General features: G+C 41.1%; 1 protein-coding gene across 6 annotated transcripts in view; it reads right to left on the reverse strand.

The window, feature by feature from the left end:
* Positions 1 to 18703, reverse strand: part of Cep290 (Centrosomal protein 290kDa) — a 1403175-nt gene that overhangs the window by 1215820 nt on the left and 168652 nt on the right. For all 6 annotated transcript variants that reach the window (XR_010858542.2, XM_067136188.2, XM_067136189.2 and 3 more), the window contains exon 5: positions 11338 to 11473. Coding sequence is in view for 5 of the 6 variants with exons in the window: in XM_067136188.2 (XP_066992289.2) it covers positions 11338 to 11473 (136 nt within the window). In the remaining variant the exon portion in view is untranslated. The remainder of the gene's footprint in view (positions 1 to 11337; positions 11474 to 18703) is intronic.

Genomic DNA, 18703 nt, shown 5'->3' on the forward strand with positions numbered 1-18703 from the left:
ATTCATGGACTGACGTGCCAACTGGAGAAGTGCCACTTCAGCCAGTCCCATGTAGAATACCTTGGCCATGCCCTAACCTCTGAAGGCTTAGAAAGGCAACCAGAAAAGAATCAAGCTCTCGAAGAAGCTGAAAGCCCGCGGACCAAGCAATAAGTATGGCAGTTCCTTGGCTTGTGAGGATGGTATAGCAGCTTTGTGCCACACTTTGAAGAGAAGGCAATACCACTCACCGATCTACTTCATGACAACCGCCCGTTCCGATGGACCAGCAGGGAAGAGGCAGCATTCCAAGGCATTAAGGCTGTGATATGCAACGCTCCCGGTCTAACCCATCCTGACCCTCAACGGAAGATGTGCCCGGAGACGGATGCCAGGGACTCCGGCTTAAGAGCAATGTTATTCCAGGAGAAGAGTGACGGTGGAAGGGACGTCATTGAGTATGCCAGCAGGAAGCAATCTCCCACCGAACAACACTACTGCACTGCCGAGAAGGAAGCCTTAACTGTGTTGTGGGCCACTGGCAAATTCAGAGGCCACACCAATAATGCCGCTCTGAAATGGCTGAACTCAGTCTCTGGCTCAAAATCTAAATTGATGCGATGGGCTCTGTTAATCGCAGAATTTGATTTCGATGTGCATCACGTCCCAGGACCAACAAACATAGCAGCAGGCAGCTTCTCTAGGCACCCAGCGATGGAACCTGAAGCTAGGAGCACCATTGTCGAGAGGGAATACCCACAAAAACACCAGAGTGAGCCTAAGGAACCTGTCCTTTTGACCATAAAGAAGAAATTTGATTTGGGAGTGATCAAACAGTGGCAGGAACAAGGCAAGCCCTAAGACACAGTGGATTAGGAGACAGAACACCGATAGTCGACTCGTCCCGAGGGAATTCAAGATGTGCTACAAGAAATTCCGGCTTGACAAGAGGACTCTTGATGTACAGGTCGCACCTCTCTGACACGCCTGCAGTAACGGTGATCCCCAGAAAGCACACGACAGACATCCTCGAGAAGTTCCACGACAGCATGGAAGCCGAACACCCAGGAGTTGAAAAGACATATCAGTCCATCCGATGAAGATATTTCTGGGTCAACATGTGGAAAGACATCCTGGACTACATGAAGGGGTGCTACATCTGTGCCTGCACCAAGGCGAGCAACCAAAAGGCAGATTCCAGCCAACAAGGAAGACGGCCACAACGCCCGTGGGAAGTCATAGCCCTGGACTTGATGGGTCGTTACCCTAGAACACCACAGGGTAAAACACGACTCCTAGCAATCACTGACTTCTTCACAAGATGGGTTGAGGCCTTTCCGATACCCGAAGCCACGACAAGACGCATCACCAGCCTGCTACAAGATGAAGTGTTCAGCCACTATGGTTATCCACGGTGCATTCTGCCACACAACGGGAGTCAGTTCACGTCGAGGAAGTGGCAGCAAATGATGACGGAATGGGGTGTGGAGCATTGGACCACCCCTATCTACAACCCAAGGGCAAATCCGATGGAACGATGGAACCAGGAACTGAAAAGGATGCTACGAGTCCTCCTCATAGACAAAGAACATTGACTGTGGGACGATCAGATGCCGCAGTCACTCTTTGCCCTTCAACGACGCACCAACCGTGTCACCGGCTATTGCCCAGCAGAGCTGTTTCTTGGTCGACAGCTGTATGGCACTGGGGATTGGGAGATTTGTCCACCATCCACTTCAGGTCAAGATGATGCAGCTAGTTCCCTGGCAGATTGGCAGCAGCAGCAGCAGAACATCAAGGAGAAGCAAGCTTTGGCCGAGAAGAGATCCCTTACCCAGGCCAAGGCTCAAGATGTCGAAGAGATGCAGATCTTCCTACCAGGCCAACAAGTACTGTGACGTAACCACCCAGTCAGTAATAAGATCGGAGGGTTTCACGCAGGTCTTGCACCTAAGTGGATTGGTCCCATCGAGGTGGATAAACAGCTGGGCCATGGGGTCTACCTACTGAAGACCAACCCTCCTGTCAAGGTCCAAGCATCGGAGTTGTGGCGAGTCGCCAAACCACTGTGCATACTGAATAAGCCTTGAGGAGAGGCTACTTATGACACAGCACCATCTGGTCATCGGGAGGAGAATACATCAACTATCATTGAGGAAGAGGATGGCAGCGAGGCAACCCTGACTCCCGACACGGCACATGCTGGTCAAGAGGAGGAGAGAGCACATCCAGCGACATCGAGGGAAAAAAAAGAAGATACAACCTACATCCAAGGCAGCGTCGATGAGTGTGACAAAGTGTGGAAATTGATTCAAGTTATGGGGGGGATATTGACGCAAGTGCGGTAACAGGTATAACTTGAAAACAATATTCTTGTTAGGTAAATTTAATCACTATAGTATACTTTGTCTTGCAGGTTGGCAGCTGTGTAAAATATGTACATTATTAAAAATACAAGATGTCAGAAAGCTTAGTTCACATTTATTTCATGGTCCTCGCAGCCCGGATGAACTTGCCTCAAACTCCTACAATCCACCGTCCTATATAAGGTAATTAACGCAACCATTGGATTACAGTCACTTAAGTATAAAACTTCATGATTCTGATCGAATTCAAACGAATATTAGATGTTTGACCAAGTTAACCTAGCACAACCCTTCGTCCAAAGTCACAACTTTTCAAGGAACTCACAGCTACGTTATGGTACAACTAGCGCTACCTTTTGCCCAAAGTCATAACTTCTTGCAAGGTCCACAACCGTCCACTGCTACAACTACCCTGGCCAGTACCATCTACTGACAAAATCACGAACTTTATAAAATCTAGTTATTAGTTCCCACTTACTCTTCCGTTCATCCAGAAAGTTACGCGTTTCCTCAGAATAATTATTATCCAAATCTTACTAATTTTATAGCACCACTACAGTAGAACCTCGATAATTCGAAATCGGTTAATTCAAAATGCCGCGTAATTCGAAGAATCTCTCATTCCCCGAAACACGAGGTACGGCTTTTTGTGTTATTTACATTGTTTAATTCGAAATATGGATAATTCGTAATTCAAAGAACAACGTCGGTCCCAGTATTGAAATTCAGACTTTTAATTCGAAATTGTCCTTCAATTTGTTAAAAATAATACTTTACGGCGTAATTTGAATTAAAAAATTCTCCGCGTCACGATAGAACGCGTCTTCCGGAACGTGTATCTTTCCGCACTTTCACTTTGAGTTTGGTGTTTGGAACGTGTATCTTTCCGCACTTTCACTTTGAGTTTGATGTGTCTACAGCGTGCTTCAGAGTTGCCAATTTCTAGTGAAATCATAGTTCTTTTGTATTCTTCTAGTTACTCATTTAAAGTTTTAGTGTGCAGTTATAAACTTCGAAGTTGTTATATTTTATTAATACTGTGTTTTAGTTTATTGTTACGATATTTTAGTTTAGGGCACGTGTGTTCCTTTTTTTGTGTTGCGATGGCTAAGCGTCAGTATTCTTCAAAGACACTCAGCGAGAAAGTGAAAATTATAAGGGAGGTCGACAAAGGACAAAAGACGAAAACTGAAATAGCTAAAGAATTTGGAATTCCTGTGTCCACACTTTCAACGTTTTTAAAAAATCGTGAGAGCATAGAAGCTCAGGAAATGCAGGGTGTAAATACAGCAAAGCGAATGCGCATTCGAGGAGCTAAACACTCCGATTTGGAAGTACAATTGATCGAGTGGTTTCGGCATGTTCGGGCAAACAATATCCCAGTAGATGGCGAGATTATTAAGGGGAAAGCGAATGAACTGGCGCTGAAGATGGGTCTTGAATTTCAGTGTTCAAACGGGTGGATTCAGCGTTTCAAGGAATGGCACAATATCACGTGGCAGGCAGTGTGCGGAGAAGCCGAATCAGTGAACACTAGTGATGCAGACAGTTGGCGAGAAAAGGTGGCTCACATAATCAATTCGTATGCACCGAACAATATCTTCAATGCCGATGAGACTGCATTGTTTTTTAATGCCGAGCCCAAACGGACTTATGGTTTTAAGGGAGAGAAGTGTCATGGCGGGAAATCTTACAAGGATAGGGTCACAGTCCTTCTGTGTTGCAATGCGGACGGAAGCGAGAGACTTCCTCCCCTCGTCATAGGCAAGTTCGAGAAACCGCGATGTTTTAAAGGCATCAGGCACTTTCCGTGCAAATATATGTCGTCTAAGAATTCCTGGATGACAGGCAAAATTTTTGAGGAGTGGCTGGTATGCCTTGAGCGCAAAATGGCATGCCAGGACAGGAAAATACTTCTGTTGTTGGATCAGTGCGCTGCACACAAACATAATCTAATTTTAAAACATGTGCGTCTTCTTTTTCTGCCGGCCAACACTACGAGCTACTTGCAGCCCCTAGACCAAGGCATAATTTCATCTGTGAAACGTGCCTACAGAAAGCGACTGGTGCGTTACTTTCTCCGGGAAGTTGCTAGAAATATTCCGGCGGGAGAAATACGCAAGTGGAACGTAATTGATGCAATGCGGAGTGTGACAGTTGCCTGGGACTCTGTTTCTTCATCGACCATCAAGAACTGCTTCGTCAAGTGTGGTTTTGGTTCGTTGAATGAAGTAGAAAAAGGAGCAGAAGAAGACGACGACGATAATGAAGATGAATGGGAGGAGTTACGGCAAAAGTCCGATGTCGGTATGACTTTCTCCGAATACATCGCCATAGACCATGCGGAGACTACTTCAGAAGAGCGGGATCCCGCCATGATGATCAGCTGTGATCACGTGACGCCAGAGGGAGATGCAGCTACAGCTGATGTTGAACACGACGAAGATACGGCGCAGGCGGCAACTATTCCATCAAAGAATGATGTACTTGCCGCTCTCGCCGTGTTGGATTCAGTGATAAGTGCTAGTGATGCTGACGACGCTACAATTAAGGCTATGGCCCATATGGAGCAGTTCGTAGCTAGTGTTTATAAAAAAAAGATGAAGCAACCTCTCATACACTCTTTCTTTAAAAGGCAATAAGCCTAATGTGTGACAAAACAGCCCTACTGGATCATTAAACATTTGTGAACTATTCAGGTACTGTACATAGTTATCTATTATTCTTTATATTTGTTTAAAATGTATGTCTGGGTTTTTAATGTTTGTTTTGTTGGTGCCATGTGTTTCCCATATATGTCTGGGTTTTTAAAGTTTGTTTTGTTGGCATAATGTGTTTCCAATTTGGACAGCCTTGTTGGCTCCCCTGTGCAAGTGCTTTATACTGCACTTAAATCAAGTAGGTTATAACATATTTGCTTAAATTGCGTCGTGCATATATGCAGTAGATTACCGTACTGCTTGTCTTTGAATCGTGTTTTATTTTTCCCGGGTGTCAGGTTACGTTTGACAGTATATGGCGTTATCCAAGAGCATTATTTCAATAAATGCACCTTGTTAGATACATTTAGGATTGTTTTTCCCTACGGCATTTGAAAGGTTTAACTGTGAATCAAGGTTAACTCGTGCAGTAACGGGCATAGGAATATTTTGTAACGCGGCAAGGGTTGGTACTTCTGAATTGCGAATCGGCGGTTTATTCGAAATCACGTCATTCGAAGTCCGATTTTTTAGTCCCAACGACTTCGAATTAACGAGGTTTTACTGTATATTCTATAAATATGGAAGAGTCCAACAAACGAACATTAACCAAAAGGAGAACAACCTTGAAGGCTTGTGTAACTCGCATTCAACACTTCGTTGAGTCGGAAATAAATTCTTCCGATATCAACCTCATTCAGGTTAAATTAAACAGATTGCTCTCCACCAACGAAGAATTCAAGCAAATTCAAAGCCAACTAGAGTCGTATGATGAAGAAAATGAGGAATCTAACACGATCTACCGAGAAGAATTCAAAGACACAATCGACTTGCTGGAGGCTAAATTAAGGAAGGCCATTAATCTACAAAACATGTCAGGTAATGTTGAAGTGCTCACTCAGTCATCACATGATATGCCTAGAAATATCAAATTACCGAAAATAAATCTCCCTACCTTTAGTGGGTCTCTAATTACCTGGCTGCATTTCAAAGACATGTTTGAAGGCCTGGTGGTCAACAATAATGACCTATTAAACATAGAGAAGTTCCACTATTTGCTCTCCTCTCTGAAAGGCGAAGCCAAGGACACCATAAGAAATATTAGCATTTCTGACGCCAACTTTCAAGTAGCCTACAACATTCTGGTCAATCGTTATCATTCACCCAAATTAATTGCAGCTGAACACATTAGGCAAATTACGGAAACTTCACATATAAAAGGTTCAACGGAGAGTGAAATACGCAAGCTGATCAATGTATTCAAGGGCAGTATAGATGCTCTTAACGCCCTAAACGCCCAACCAAGTATCCTAGATTTACTTCTTAATGAACTCCTACTCTCTCGGCTAGACAAAAAATTAAGGTTAGAATTTGAAAAGGACCATTCTCTTTCCGATGCAGTTAAATTCGAGGAGCTCATTAGCTTCTTGGAGAGACGCTGTCAGACACTACAACTCTGTTCTTTTACCCAACTACCTGCAGTCAGTCTTAACAATTATCCAAAATCAGCGCCACGCTTGATAACACAACAACAATCATACATCTCAACAGCAGAGAGATGTTACATCTGCTCAGACGAGCACAGACTGTATAAATGCCCTGATTTCCTCAATCTGAGTTCTGATGAAAGGTTCAAATTGATCAAAGATAGCAAGCACTGCAGTAACTGCCTTAGTCCATCACACACTTGGAAAGCATTCAGATCCAGTACTGCATGTAAGGTATGCAAGAAATACCACCACACGTTGCTACACCAAAACGATCAGAATGAGGAAAAAACTAACATAAACAACACTATGGCACAAAACCCACAGGGTAACGACACACTTCAATCGTCGTATCAATCTCTCAGAAGTACTCCAAACACTCAGGTTCTTCTAAGCACAGTCATGGTTAAAATCAAGGACTCAAACGGAAGATATCATCGCATGCGAGGCGTATTAGACAGCGGCTCCCAAAGCAACTTCATATCCGAGCAGGCAGTAGAACAACTTAAACTTAAGAAAAGAACGACCGTTATATCCCTGAAAGCATTCGGTGAACTGACATCCGAAGCTGATTCATCAGTAAACATAGAAGTGCACTCGACGATCAGTGACTTTCATTTCAATATGGAATGTATAGTACTATCTAGGATAACTGGCAATATCCCTGCATCAAACATCGACCTCAAGGAATGGAATATCCCAAAGGATATCATCCTCGCTGATCCAGATTTCCACCTCCCTGAAGGTATTCACTTACTAATCGGAGCTCAGTTCTTTTTGCATCTCATGAAGGAGGGGAGGAAATTTCGCTCAGGATACCCAACACTGCAGAACACTCAGCTAGGATGGATTCTAAGCGGGGAGTTATCCACAGCAAATGAATGAAGGAAAAGACAATGGGCAAAGATCTAATTCATTCTTCATTAGGTCTGACCTCAGTCTTAAGAATCAAATACAACGATTCTGGTCCATAGAGGAAATAAGTAGTGAAATTTGTTCATCAGAGCATGCGGAATGTGATAAAAAATTCATCGATACTACCTTAAGGGATGAGAGTGGAAGATATGTAGTAGAACTACCCATGAGAAAGGAAATTAACCTAGGAAGCTCAAAGGAGATTGCAAGACAACGCATTCATTTCCTGGAAGGAAAATCGCAAGTGCAGAGCAACCTTCGTCAAGATTATGTCAAGTTTATGAGGGAATATGAAGCACTTGGACACATGGTCGAACTTCAACCAAATTCCACACTAAGACAAACAAGCATTCGAGCAGTACTACCAAGACCAGTGTAGTTTCTGATGCCTCTACAAGAACCGACAATGGCGCGGCACTAAATAACATTTTAATGGTAGGACCAACAGTACAAGACAACTTATGCTCATTGGTCATGAGGTTTCGTATGCATAGAATAGCCTTTACAGCTGACACAGAGAAAATGTACCGACAAGTAAGAGTGCACCCAAAACATCAACCCCTGCAATGCGTATTATGGTGAGAAAGCCCTCAGGACGAACTAAAAGCCTACGCCCTCACTACCGTCACGTATGGCACATCATCAGCAGCTTACTTAGCTACAAGATGCCTGGTACAGCTGGCTACGGATGAAGCAACCAGATTCCCTCGAGCGGCTTCAGTCCTTCGCCATGATTTTTATGTGGATGATTGCATCTCAGGAACAGATACTTTGGATGAAGCTCTAAGGTTGGCGAATCGAACTTCAAGACCTTCTTCAGCTTGGAGGATTTCCGCTGAGAAAGTGGTGCACAAATAGCCCAGAACTCCTTGAATCAATCCCAGAGAACATTCATTGACTGACAGTGAGAGCAGCGTAGTAAAAATGTTGGGTTTAACTTGGCACCCTTCAACGGACCAATTCCAAATCAACTGTAGCCTGAAGCCACATCAATCGATCTCAAGGGAATCCAAGTGCTCAAAACGTATGGTGCTGCCCATAATATCATTAATATTTGACCCACTATGGCTGATAACTCCCGTAGTTGTTCTCTTCAAAGTCTTCATGCAACGCCTGTGGCAAGAAGATTCAGGATGGGATGATCAATTGCTCGGGAATTTGCTCGATACCTGGACTGACCTATGTCAACAAATATCACTACTTAATAATTTCAAAATTCCGAGACTGGCCCTCAGTGAAGGAATAGGGAAGAATGTCGAGATACATGGCTTCTGCGATGCTTCAAAGACTGCTGACGGAGCTACCGTATACATAAGTTCTGTCAACTACAAAGCCGAGGTTGTCACGAGACTTCTTTGTGCAAAATCGAGGGTTACACCTCTAAAACAGATTTCAATCCCCCGTCTCGAATTATGTGGTGCCTTCATTTTGGCTCACCTCATCAAGGAAACGCTTGAAACTCTACGCACTACCCCCGATGGTGTACTACTTTCGACTGATTCAGCAATCGTATTAGCTGGCGTCATGTTGGATCACTGGACAATCCTGCAGATCTTGCATCACGAGGAGTACACCCACTGCTTCTTCAAGACAGTGCGCTATGGTGGGAAGGCTCCAGCTGGCTGCGTCTAGACCCTGCATTATGGCCATCACAATCAGGATGCGACACCTCGAAGATCCCTGACCAAAGAATTATAACATCACTTATTGTCATAAAACACGACGACACATTCCTGAATAGATTTCATCCTTAAACAGATTACTCAGAACAGTTGGTCAGTGTCTCAGATTCTCTTCCAACTGCAAGAAAACTCGCAGTGAGCGCGATACATCACCACTGAAACCACAAGAGGTAAATAAGGCCTTTAGGGTCTGTATCAAAATCGTACAATTGGTCTCTTATCAAAGAGAAATATTCTGCCTCAAACAAGATAAAGCTGTTGATACGTCCTATCAACAAGTTGTGTATATTTCCAGAAACGAGCTGGGACTGATCATCAAACTACAAAACGCTTGAACATTATCAACGTATTGTTATAAAAATCGTGTTTGCCCTATTTTTGACTAGTGCATTTTTGTGTGCATATGTCTCATTTTATTATTTATCTGCAAAAGGCCAATGCCTTTTGGTGGGGTGGTATGTTAGGTAAATTTAATCACTATAGTATACTTTGTCTTGTAGGTTGGCAGCTGTGTAAAATATGTACATTATTAAAAATACAAGATGTCGGAAAGCTTAGTTCACATTTATTTCAATTCTCTCACCCATGGGTAACTAATGTAGATATCGAGCTTGAATTTTAATATTATTATTATTATTATTATTACTTTACGATTGTGATTATTAATACTATTTCTTGTACGTATAGCTGTGAAGTGCTACATCCATTTAGTATTAGTATTACTATTATTTACGTAGTCGAATGATCGTATTATGTGTGAGGTTATGTCATGGAACATATGTTGTACATAGACATTGAAATCAGTTCCGTTAATGTAAATAAGTTACCTGTAAATTAATATTGTGTAATTTATTCTTACCTGTATATATAATCCATAATTGAGAAACACACTGTAACTTCCAGAATGGTATGACACTAGAACAAATGAGAATATTCTGTACACTATTTCTATGTATTGGACACTCTGGAATATTTAAGGTAGTTTTTTCGTAACGTATCCTTCTGGAAGACTCGTCAGAATATATATATAGATGATCTTGACGGCGAGTGAGTGACAGTTGTTGAAAGAGAGTTATTCTTTAGTAGCACGTGGCTGGCATGCTGAGCCATGCAGTCTCCATGTTGAATTGATCGGTAGTCATGTGTTTTATCTGCGTTTCAACGTGTAACCTCTCTGGTATTCGGTGTCAGTTGTCGTGTAACCTCTGTGGTACTCTGTGTCAGTTGTCAACTGTTTAAAGATGTTCGCTTTGTTGATATCCTACAAGTGAAGTGTTTTTTTTTTTTTTTTTTGATACGGTGATTAAGGTTATATGTGTCTTAATATGTGAATATATGTAAATAATAACTGTACCAACTGACAGCATTTCGTATGCATCTGTGTGGATATGTTAATTTTCTCCCACATAAAACAAAGAATGACTTAAACAAAATCTAATTCTACCAATTTTCGACTACGGAGACGTGATATACAACAGTTTAAACAGCACACTCAGTACAAAATTACAGCATGCATACAGCGCATGTATCTACTCTATCTTCAGTAAACCAAGGCACTATTATATCTCCCCCTGCCTCAATCAGTTATCCTGATAATATTTAGAGGAGAGATGAAATCTGCACTCTGTGTCAGTTATTCATAGTGTTCTATGCAGCAAAACACCGGTTTACTTGAGAGATGACCTTCAGTACCTGTCATCCAGAAATAATCACCAAACAAGGTCATTAACTAACTCCCTGCTCAGTTTCCCTACCCATCACACTACCAGTTACAGTAATTCATCCCCACTACTATCCACCTGTGGAATTCCCTGCCGGCTGAAATTAGAGATATTCCTAGTATTCAGCTGTTCTAAAAGAAGGTTTTGCAAACATTACTTACTTATAAGAGCATAATCTATAACACATATCCTAAGATAATTTACTTTCTTTAAGTAAATATTAACCGCAGGAACTAGGCGATAAGCTTTTCCAGTTAGTCTATAAGTTACACAATTTTAGTACATAAATCAAACATTGTATTAGGGCTGGACATAATAGTAGGCTCTATAGTCTGAGTCACACCACAGAAAACAAACAAACAAACAAACAAACAAACAAACAAACAAACAAACAAACAAACAAACAAACAGATAGATAGGTAGATAGATAGATAGATAGATGTTCTAATACGTGAGGAAATATGGTAATGTATATAAATAATACTCACCCTCTTGTTCGGAACAGGTAATCTTCAAACTCGTTTTTTCACCAGTCAGCTGGGTGATGTGCTGGGTGGCCTCAGCAAGTTCATCCCGCAAGGTCGACAGTTTCTCCCGAAGTAGTGAATTTTCAGCCTCCACAGTCTGATGGCAAACAGTATCACATTCAGGCCCAGGTGGCACCAAAATACAGTATGCAAGGTAGAAAGTAGATAAACTGGTGTGTCTATCATTGTTCAATCTGCAACTACAGTGAATTGGTCAGGTGTTCTGGACATCTAACGTTCTTTCTACAATACTTGAAGTGAAATTGTTACATACTGAGTCCAACAATCGTATTTGTTTCTCTTCTCCTCTACAGAAAAGAATTCAAGACTCCACACTGCTTCATCCAAATGGCTCACTCCTAACGTCCACTAATTCTCAGACTTTCACTGAAGCCAGGAGTAAACACTAGAATGATCCTAATGTCCCACTTCACATCCGAGATGTCTTCCTCCTGACATAAGCCATATTAGTTTTAGTGAATGATCTGAAACGCAAAACACGCATGTACCCGAAACACATTAGAACAGGTCTGTGCTGATTCACTCACTGAACTAAAGTAGTGAAGTGGTACTTCCTGTTGTTGTTGTTGTTGCTATTTGTTTTACATCGCACCAACAAAGATAAGTCTTATGGTGACGATAGGATAGGAAAGACCTAGGAATGGGAAGGAAGCGGCCATGGCCTTAATTAAGGCACAGCCTGGTGTGAAAATGGAAAACCACGGGAAACCATCTTCAGGGCTGCTGACAGTGGGGTTCGAACCCACTATCTCCCGATTACTGGATACTGGCCTCACTTAAGCGACTGCAGCTATCGAGATCGGTAGTGGTACTTCCTAACAGGAGGTTGTACGGAATTTGGAATGGCAAATTTTGCAATAAGAAGGATGCTGCTTGACAGCTTTATTTCAAAATGCATCTAGAACTGCATGAAAGTAAACATTCATTCCCCGGTTTGAACAAAAAATAATTGGGGTGCGTAAATTACGTGAGAAAATACAGTAATCTGAACTACATTGTAGTATCAGGGAACTTTTGCATAGCAGTTACACCTGCCGGATCACAGACAAGCCTCCTTCGAACCTCTTGTACCATTCTTATACAGCTGTCTTTATCAGAGCTTCACCTCTGTAGATCTGCTGCAATAGTTTACTGCAACCTGCACATGAACTACATGCTAAATGTATGCTTGACATGCAACAATCCATTAACACACCTCCTGACGAAGTGAGCCGTGCGATATCTCTGTGCCACTATGTAACACCCCTCAAGGTCTTTACACATGAAATGTGGAAGCAGAGTTGCCAAATCTCAGCCATATTTACATATTATTGAGCATTTCTGGAAACGTTTTGACATTACAGTGATTTGTATAAACAGGGTGCTTTTCAAAGCAACCCCATTTCCTTTGGGCTTATGTCGTGTCAAGAAAACACGGTGTAACTCTTTATGTTTTGCAGAGAACTTTGCTCCACGTCTTCAGAAGAAAATCTTGACTGTTCACAAGGAAGTCTTCCACAATAATGAGGGTTTGAATTTAAGAAAGCTTTACCGTTGGAGAGCTGTAGTGGTACGCTCTTTCATCCCCATGTGGCTCGCTGTATGCTGGCACAGCGCATCAATAGCTGATGACAACATTAAGCTCCAATTAAGATGTTCATCACACCGTGTGTGCTTGAGAAGTATCAGAGAGGACATCAGGCGAATCAGGGACAAATGTGCTAAAAGAAATAAAAGCAAGGACAAATTGTCACCACTCTTACCCCCTGAGGTGTACAAAATTCCCTGTACTTGTGGCAAGGTATACATTGGCCAAACATGCCGGTCAATTGGGACTCGCATCAAGAAACACCAAAGAAATATCCGTCTCAACCAGACAGACAAGCCAGCAATAGCTGAGCACGCCCTATCGTCGGGTAATGATGTGTTCCAAGATGTTTGAGTTCTTTCCCACACTAAATACTACAAGTCTAGGATTATACGGGAAGCTATGGAAATACATAAAATGATCTGAAACGCAAAACACGCATGTACCCGAAACACATTAGAACAGGTCTGTGCTGATTCACTCACTGAACTAAAGTAGTGAAGTGGTACTTCCTGTTGTTGTTGTTCCACAATAATGAGGGTTTGAATTTAAGAAAGCTTTACCGTTGGAGAGCTGTAGTGGTACGCTCTTTCATGAAGCAGAGAAACAGGGACACTGGCTATCAATTAAGTAATACGTGTTAGTCAGCCATTAAGGATTTATGTCATTCCAAGCTGTGTGTTATGTGTTAATATCATACTTTATAACGTGTGTACACCGGATGTGCCCCCTCACACCGTCTCACATCATCCTCTGGTTTTCTCCACATAGTTCTTTCCATTCTTCAGCTCTGTTCTATTCTATCCTGGCATCTTTCGTTTCATTTTATTAGTTTCTACCTATTTCTTCTAGCACATTTGTCCCTGATTCGTCTGATGTCGTCTCTGATACTTCTCAAGCACACACGGTGTAATGAATATCTTAATTGAAGCTTAATGTTGTCATAAGCTCCCGCTTGGAGTGCTGTGTCACCATACAGCGAGCCACCTGGTGACGAACAAGCGTACTACTACAGCTCCAATGGTAAAGCATTCTTAAATTCAGATCCTCATTACTGTAGAAGACTTCCCCCTGAACAGTCGATATTTTCTTCTGAAAACGCAGAGCAAAGTTCTCTGCAAAACGCAAAGAGTTTTCTTGTCACGGCATAAGCCCATATGTCTACAAGTATGGGCCGTGAAAACATCAATGTTAAAAACCCTTTTTCCATCTGATATCAGATAGAAAGAAGCGACTGCTTTCTAATTGTGAAGAAATTCTGGGAGATTTGCCACCAATATACAAGTTGTTCTTTGTTAGGAGACGATTTGCTTGACGTTTGTTCAAAATGCCCCAGCACGTGCTTTTAGTGGATTACTAAGTCCATCGTATCCATGCAAAGAGTGCTTAGGAGAAGAGTATGGTGTGCATGATACTTGCTATAGCGAGAAATTTGGAAACTACTGGGTCTTTGCTGAGTGAGTCCAGTAAGCATTGCACGTCTGGTTTCGCAGATGTGGCAGAAGATATTCCGACACATTGAAACAGTTACATCATAAATTGTCTCAGAAGGCAGGGTATTCATATTCCATATGTTGAAGAGTGATCAAGGACAAGAAACTGCGGCCATAAACATGATTAAAATTCACAAGTTTCAGGAGATATTATATTATACCTGGTATTATAAATTTACTCATTCTTGACAAATATACCAGGTTCCCTGTGGTAATCAACATCTATATCATCTGATGGCCAAGCAGGCATCAATTTTTTGGTAATGAGACAAAGGCTCTCATAGTGCACTGGCACTGCCGGTGGCTCCAAGTAGCCTACGCAGTGGTCTCAACAGTATGCAATTAGCACACGGGGGGTGACATGCTGGCAACCAGGAATGAATTACCTGGAAAATTTATAATGCCCAATAACGGACCATTTATACTGGTATTATAAATTTACTCATTCGGGACAAATATTTCAGGTTCCCTATGGGAATCAACATCTATATCATGTCATACCTGATGAAACCATTAACCACAATTCCTTGAGTCTTTCCGTAAAGAGCATCTCAAAAAATCTTTTCTGAATAGATGCTGAAAAGCATGAGTGAAAGAATACAGCCTTGGCGAACTCCTTTCATCATTGAGACTTCTTCCGAGACACGATCATCAACTCTTATGCCAACAATCTGGTTCCAGTAGAGATTACCAATAATACGGATGTCCCGCCCATCAAGTCCTAATTCTCGAAGAATGTTCATGAGTTCGTCATGGCGGATTGTATCGAAGGCTTTTTCGCAGTCGATGAAACAAGCAAAAACATCGACATTGACTTCTCAGCACCGCTGGGCTAATATCTGCACACTGAATAATGCCTCTCTAGTACCAAAACCATGCCTGAAGCCAAACTGTGAGGTTCCAATATTCTCCTCACATTTATGATAAATTCTCGAATGCAAGACCTTTAGGATTACTTTCAAAACGTGGCGCATCAAACTAATTATTTTATATTCATTGCAGAATTTTGCATTGGCTAAGATGTCACCATTCTTATTAAGGACGACTCCACTACCCTTCTTGTTGTATGCACCGGTTACTGGTCTCATTTTCTTGTACATGTTGAAAAAATCATGTTTTGAATTCAGCAAGTCTAATAACAAAAGTAATACTGAAGTACTGGGTGGAAGTAGTGCTCAAGAAAAATGGGAAGAAATCAAGAAACAAATAATTGATGCAGCAGAAGATTGTTTTGGAAAAGAAGAGAGGAAAATCTATAAGCCATGGGTTACACCCCACATTTTGGAACTAATGAACGCATGCCAGATGGCCAAAAGGAAAGGAAATCATGAAGAATACAAGAAAATAAGAAATAAAATCCATCGAGAAACTAAAAAAGCAAAGGAAGAGTGGATCGAAGCACAAGGTAAATAGATGAAAATATAACCAAAGGTAATACCAAAAAAGATTTTTCAGAAGTCCGGAGGCAGTTCCAAAGAAAGATAAAGCCCTTAAGTACAATAAAAGGAAGCAAAGGAGATGTGATAATAGACCAGGATATGATAGCTATAATATGGAAATAATATATTGTAACTTTTTGATGATAATAAATAAAATCATGAATAAAAATATATAAATAAAATTACTCAAAAACTTAATAAAATTAATAAGCATAATTAACCGAAATGTCCATAGTATGGGCGCCAGAGTTCACCAGAATGGATCCCTCAAATTTAGATAAGAGCATGATAAACTGTATATCCCAGGGCGTGTACATAATGCTGCGTACTGGTACATCTGCTGCAGGCCTTACCTAACCTCCTGAAAACGACTAATTAGGTAGGAACTGCACCTAGGTTCATCAATAACACTGATTCTAAAATAGCTAACTATATTCTTAACAATTCCGTGCATGAGCACCTCATCAACATACAACATTATACACATAATACACACATAAAATATTGTTGGAAGACTCCATATTTACAACAACAATAATGAAAATCGTGGGAAAACGAAAGCAAGAACTAAGCTACCATTTGTAGATAGTCCGATAAACAATGTACATGTATGAAGATAAATACCCTTCACTGTCTCTATATCAATTCGACTTACCGATTCTCATAATCGGCAGTTATCACATCACACAGAATACTGTACCTTGTACTACTGTGTTCACATATTTTAACACTTGTTGTAAAGATATATACACACGTCTGTTGATCCTCAATATAAATTATGGAAAGTCTGAGATAGCTTTCACCAACATATAATGCTAGGCCACCACAAGTGCTACAATACTTAATGCGCAAGCACTCTCCACAATCAGCCACTTTCCACGAACATAACAAGACTACACTCCACAAACGTTTTAAGTCCAGTCCATTGCAGCCGTGCCACTCCAGTACCGTGTATCAGCACCACTTCCTTCCCGTACAGTGTCAGTTGTGGGTCTCTTCATACAGTGTTACTGCTTGTAGTTGTAGTAGTTACATTACAATCACCTCAGTTGCCGCCGTATGATCAACCTTTATAGACATCAACATCCCCCTCCTCTCAGATGATACGTCTGGATTGGTGCTTGCCAGCCAATCATGAGTGAACCTCTTGTCAAGACCTTGCTCCCAAGAGATAAACAAACTCTGGGGTTTGCCTCGGATGAGTCAACGAACTTCCCTAATACAACAACAAGCTCATCTCATCAGGCTGGGATATATACATGACTCATTGAATATCCTGATACACGTACATCACAACAAACACTGGGGTATCCACATGACTCAACCAAATTACCAGAGTTATTAAAGCAATGTTTTCCCACTCGTGCAAAACAAATTACTCATACCTACATATGCGGATATCTTCCAGCTTACCAATATAAATGGCAAAATATACAAATGAAATACTGATAATAATAATAATAATAATAATAATAATAATAATAATAATAAAAACAAATACTGACAATAATATCTTTAACTTCTACATATAATTCGGGGGTGTGATATATGTACTATCAGATAACGCCCCCTTGGTGAATCGATGATATCACATATTATGATTCACCATAAAACAGAACTTCATACATAACCATAGAATTGCATAACTGAACCCTTAATTTACAGAGATAAGGATATATACATTGCGTCTACTGCATTGTATTCGCACACACGAATTACAATTTGTCCAAACAATAATAATATGGCTATATACACACAACCCTGATTGTTTCATATAGCATTGAACACAATCCCTTCTTGCTACTGTACACATACATTTAAAATTGGTAATATATACATCCAAGGTGCAGATCCTATCTCTTATATCTGCGAAGGCTATAGATACTAAATGTCCCAAGGACCTTGTTGTCAGTTGTTAGGAGCCTATAAGCACACTTGCCTATTCTACTGTCCACAGTATATGGACCCTGATACAATTGAAAAAACTGTACATAAACTTAACATTGGCATCGATAAGCGAGGAATGCGTACCGCAATAAAATCTAACTACATCTAGAATCCACTCTATCTCACACACAAACATTCATCCCATCCAGTCACACAAGAATTATACAAGCTTTCATTCGGAATATTCATAACAAAGAAATCCCTATTTCTGAAATGCGCGGGAATCTCACTACGTTTACTCTTCCACAAAACCATAATTAATGCAAGCAAAAAGATCACATACTTTTTCACACATTCCACCTCGATATCACTCAGCACGTTATTCAAATTATTCACACAACTCTCAGCCTTAAACAAAACTTTACACACTCGCTTGGATAGACTTTCTTTCATCTCACGCACACTTCCATTCTCACACACGCTCACTCTATTACTGAAATTCTTACCATAATACACTTCGAAATTGCTGTCATTACTACTTAATGACCCAACAATTAGGTCATCTTCACCACCTTCCATACCAGCTCCTACTTGCACCACTTTCATGCCAACAACACTGCTACTTTCGACTCTCTTATCAGAAGTTTCATTAATCTCAAAGTCACCATTTTCACACATAATGGACCTAACTTTACTCTCCTCACGTACACTTAAATCAACAAAAACATCCTCATGATGTATACTCCGTAAACACTCTTCACTTACAAAACAACCTTCATCAACTTCACAAAAAACTTCACTTTCAATTTCAGAAACTTCCACAAGATTATCGATCGCAACACCGCTATTACCATCACCACTAGCACACAGTAAGACATCCGACACATCTTTCTTACTTTCATCACGCCCCCTATTCTCAA

This window comes from Anabrus simplex, chromosome 1 (genome assembly GCF_040414725.1).
Source record: "Anabrus simplex isolate iqAnaSimp1 chromosome 1, ASM4041472v1, whole genome shotgun sequence".
Lineage (NCBI taxonomy): Eukaryota > Metazoa > Arthropoda > Insecta > Orthoptera > Tettigoniidae > Anabrus > Anabrus simplex.